Source organism: Sinocyclocheilus rhinocerous, unplaced genomic scaffold (assembly GCF_001515625.1).
Source record: "Sinocyclocheilus rhinocerous isolate Xijiao unplaced genomic scaffold, SAMN03320098_v1.1 scaffold1814, whole genome shotgun sequence".
Classification (NCBI taxonomy): domain Eukaryota; kingdom Metazoa; phylum Chordata; class Actinopteri; order Cypriniformes; family Cyprinidae; genus Sinocyclocheilus; species Sinocyclocheilus rhinocerous.
In genome coordinates this window covers 81,633-86,632 of record NW_015625999.1, presented here as the reverse complement: position 1 = coordinate 86,632, position 5,000 = coordinate 81,633, and the positions used below count along the sequence as shown (strand labels likewise).

At 36.5% G+C, this 5,000-nt stretch overlaps 1 protein-coding gene across 2 annotated transcripts in view; it reads left to right on the top strand.

Moving 5' to 3' along the window:
- LOC107706694 (galectin-2-like) overlaps positions 1-4,196 on the top strand; it is a 4,316-nt gene extending 120 nt beyond the window's left edge. Inside the window, exons 1-4 of one of the 2 annotated variants that reach the window (XM_016510499.1) lie at positions 50-94; positions 1,555-1,634; positions 2,294-2,450; positions 3,957-4,196. In XM_016510499.1, the coding sequence (XP_016365985.1) occupies positions 92-94; positions 1,555-1,634; positions 2,294-2,450; positions 3,957-4,103 (387 nt within the window). In that variant the 5' untranslated portion in view covers positions 50-91 and the 3' untranslated portion in view covers positions 4,104-4,196. Of the gene's footprint in view, positions 1-49; positions 95-1,554; positions 1,635-2,293; positions 2,451-3,956 lie in introns of those variants that run through there. The other variant, XM_016510508.1, reaches the window with a different exon arrangement.
- Positions 4,197-5,000: the final 804 nt, after the last annotated feature.

Genomic DNA, 5,000 nt, shown 5'->3' with positions numbered 1-5,000 from the left:
CTGGCGTATCTGGACCCGCCTCCTGGGTTTATAATGAGGGGCTGCAGGTGAACGAGACACACAGCTGCTGCAGCTCCACCAACTCAACAAGATGGTGAGTGACATCGCTTCCTTTCACTGGCTCTCTATTCGTATCTATTCTATTCTATTCTATTCTGTTCAGTGTCACAGTTGCTCAGAGTGATCCACAGTGACTTTTAGCTGTTTGTTGTGTTGAATCAACAGCATGAACTGATGAAATCACTGTTTCCTCTGGAGAATCTCACCGCAGCAACACTGTGATTGCAAAATGAAATGTCAAATGAATTAAGAAATTACTCTAAAGTTGAATTATTACATTATTAAGAAATAACATGAAATAATCCAGAATGGACTTGATATGACTTACTAATTATTACTAATTAACCTGAAAAATAAACCTGTAACTTGGAAACATCTGCACATTTTAATATCATGATTTCAAGGCATAGAAAACAGCCACAAAACACTTTAAATATAAGCTTTCCCCACACATACATGTGGACATCAGTGGGTTTCAAGAGAAGAGATTTCATAGGATTCAGCAGCACTTAAACTTCTCTTTTAAAGAGAAACGTCACACTCATGTGAGGCTGATCATTCACCTGCTCATCTGCATTGTTATATACATATATAAAAGCCATCTCAAATATAAAATGTGACCTTGGACCACAAAACCAGTCATGAGGGTCAATTTTCGAAATTGTGATTTATGCATCATCTGAAAGCTGAATATTAATAATCTTCCATTGATGCATAGTTTGTTAGGAGAGGACAATATTTGGCTGAGATACAACTATTTGAAAATCTGGAATCTGAGGGTGCAAAAAAATCTAAATATTGAGAAAATCATCTTTAAAGTTGTTCAAATGAAGTTCTTAGCAATGCATATTACTAATCAAAAATTACGTTTTGGTATATTTACAGTAGGAAACTTACAAAATATCTTCATGGAACATGATCTTTACTTAATATCCTAATGATTTTTGGCATAAAAGAGAAATGTATAATTTTGACCCATACAGTGTTATTGTTGGCTTTTGCTCCAATATACCCCAGCGACTTAACACTGCTTTAGCGCTCCAGGGTCACACATAACATCTGGAAATATAAGAATTATAAAAATGATACAAATCAAAACGATATTTGATTTTCTTCAAAGTCTCCTCACACCGTATCTATCATCAGTCAGAATAACCTGTGGTTTCAGGGTCTGAATGTCGTCTCGTGTTAGATCAATATTTGCTCACTGGGTCTTCCTGTTCACTTCTTTATGACTTTATTATCGGCGGTTTATCATTAACGTTGGGTTTGGCCGCTCAGATAACACATTCTGACTGACAACCGTTCCTCTTATCGACAGAATCGCAGGTTAAACAGTAATTTGATCTGAATACATCATCACTGAAGGATAAAGAGCATGTGAACCTCTCACAACTGTGTCCGTGTCTTATCTTATCAATTCTATTGTGATTTCAAACCCACCTGAGAGTGATGTCTTGAATCGTTCATGGTGTTGTCCTCCGTCTCTCTCAGGTGTTCACTATAAAGGACATGAGCTTTAAGGCCGGGATGGAGATGAAGATCACTGGAAAGACTAAACCAGGCTGTGAAGCGTGCGTACATCTGCTTTTCATCTTCGAGAAAGTCTGTTTTAAATCTGTTTGTGTGGTACATAAAACATGTTGCTGAGTTTATATCAGTTACTTTACTTTCATTGAGACACTATTATTATTTTTTGTTGTTTTGTTCTTGTTTGAATATTTAATTGTATATTCTATGCTTTCACGTCAATTAATTTTAGTTACAATTTTAATAATGTTGGGTATTTTTAAATGCTTATATATATATTTATTTATTTTTTTTCAGTTTTAGTTTTAGTTATTTTAGCACATCAAGTTAAACTCAATGAAAATAAGAAATATTGCCTCCGAAACCAGCTGAAATACAATAAGCTCACATTCATTTTATTTCAAATAACAAAAATTTGTTTTTTTATGGTTTTACTTTTATATGTATATATAGTATAATTGCATATAGTTAATTGCATATAGATTGCATGCAATTTACGTAGACAATGTTATAATGACACTAACAGTGTTAATTTAATGGCTTGTGCAGTGCAGTTAAATCAATAAGATTGCTAAATATGAATTATCCTTTAAACCCCACCTGAGCAAACCAAAGCAGGCAACAGTGGCAAGAAACCACTTTTATATATTATCCGTAGAAACTGTCCATGCGTGTCTCAAAGCATGCGTCTCTCTGTCCTCAGGTTCTCCATCAACATCGGTCACGACGCAGACACAGTCGCCCTTCACTTCAACCCTCGCTTTAACTCGAACGTCATCGTGTGCAACTCCAACCAGGGCGGCTGGGGAGATGAACATCACGAACCCTGCTTCCCCTTTCAACAGGGCGGAGAGTTCAAGGTGAGCGCCGGTGACCTCTGACCTTTGACCTCGCCCACACCGCAAACAACTCTAACCAGCAGCGCGGTCATGCATTCATGAGTAATCAAAAGCATTTAACAATCACATGTTAATCTAGCAGTGTTCTCTTGATTGGACCTTTTTGTGCTTCACAAGATTCTTTACTTTCATATTTCTGGGTTCCTGACATTTAAAGTCTAAATCTTGCATCCACACACTTTGCTGTTATCATTAATGCTGCTTCAGATGAAGTTTAATTCAGTGTTAAACCTTAATTAGTCCTTTATCTGTGTTCTTTGACCAGTTCTCCAGTGATTCCTGTATCTAGGTTAGTTGCCGGGCTTTAGTCTTTTGACAGATTACAGTAACTCATGACACAAAGAGTCATAAAGCATCACCCTTTGCACATATTAACCACTCAAGCAATAAACCGCCCGCCGCTCAGAGGTTTGAGGATGAATTATGCTGCAATCACTCGCTTGCAACAGCTTCTCATGTACTCTGTCTTAAAAGTCACATTTATAAATGTCACTGCATTAGATCACAAGTGTCATGACATTTACTATAATAAACATGTACGAATCCCACAATTCTGAATGTTTTCTTGCAATTCAGTTTATCTCACAATTTTGAGGAGAAAAGTCAGAACTACAAGATATAAACTCAGCATTGCAAGATGAAATGTTGCAGTTACCTTTTTTAGTTTTTTATCCCGTGGCAGAATTCTGAGGGGGAAAAAAACTGAGAATAGTGAGATATAAATTAATAATTCTGACCTTTTTCTCACAATTCCACTAGCAATTCCAAACAATTATCTTTTTTCCCCCACCATGTAGTAAAAATAATAAAGGAAGTTGCAACGTTTTATCGTAATTCTCTCATTCTCCCCTCAGAATTATGAGGAAAAAAGTCCAAATTCTGAGAAATTAACTCAGAATTGTGGAATATAAAACTCATTTTTGCCTCGAAATTGAGAAATACAAACTTTTCGTCTGTGGTGGAATTCTGAGGGGGAAAAAAGTGAGATATAAATAAAAAATTCAGACTTTTTTCTCACAATTCTGAATTTACATCTTGTCATAAAACGAACAAAAAAAAAAAAAAGGTAATTTTGACTTTTTATCTGGTTTTTTTTTCCCTCTCAATTGCGACTTTATATATTGTAATTCTCCCCCTCTTTTTTTTTTTTTTTTAAGTGATAAAAAAAGTCACAATTAACCGTTTTTTTTTGTTTGTTTTTTATCCTGCAGTAGAAACAAGCTTCCATATCTTATAGACAGACATTTGTAGATTTGAAATGCTAGATCAACAGCAACAGTACTGCAGACCGCATGTGTTTGTTTGTGGTTAGTTAGTGGATGAAGCTGCTCGTTACTATGATTCACTACACCTGTTAAAAGAGCTGACTTCATACAGACACTTGATCAGATACAGTGACGTTCAGACGTTTATAAGCGCAGCTGAAGCTGATGGAGTGTAAATCTCACCGTGTCTCTCCTCCAACAGCTGACCATCACCTTCAACAACGACAGCTTCTACATCAAGCTCCCGGAGGGCACCATGATGAGCTTCCCGAACCGCTTCGGCGATGACGTCTTCAAACACGTGCACGTGACGGGAGACGTGAAGATCAGCAGCATTAAGGTCAACTGAGCAGGCTGTGGTTCCTCGTGTGTCAGACCTCACTCCACTGAATGTACCAAAGAAAACCAAAGAGTGTCAAATAAATCCACTGACAGAATGTGACTCGCTGTTCTTCTGAGTGTTCTTGGGGTTTGAGGCGGTTCTCTTTCAGTGACGATGAAGCTGCAGCCGTAAAAATGTCAAAGCATTGATATTCAGTGTTTGGAAAAACTACTTTTAAATTCTAAATAGCTTGTAGTTTAGGAAGTTACAAATTCGTAGTTAATTCAGAAGGTATTCATTTTGAAATTAATTGTTTTTATAATGAATCGTTTACAGTAACTGTCTAAAACAACAAATTCAATGAAAGAAAAATGGAGTGAGACTTATGCATACAAGGTGTCTGCAATACCAAAATATGAAATCTCTATAACAGAGCATTCTCTAAATAATAATAATAAATAAATAATGAATTGCAATAAAATAAATGCGTGCAAAAAGTCAAAAGTAGGCTTTATCACCATCAACAGCAAATTACATACTTGATAAAATCACTAATTGCAGTTTCACTGCTCTGGTTTACAGTGACTATAGATGACGAGTTAAATTAAAGAACTTATGAATAAATTCCTGTGAAGACGATCTGAAATATAGATTTAGCAGATGAGAAAGCTGAATGCTATCAATCTGAGCCCAGTGTGTGAGTTCACATCTGTTAGAGAACTCCTCGATTCAGAGAATCATTTAGCAATGTATTTTTTTCTCGCTGTGCTACACATATGAGTTCAGTTCAGAGTTACGGGATCTTCATGATCATTTACAGAGCCACTCGAAAAGGCCGGAGCAGGAGCTGAGGAATGTGACGGACAGAAAACAGATTCCACACACACACACACACACACACACACACACACACTCATACACACA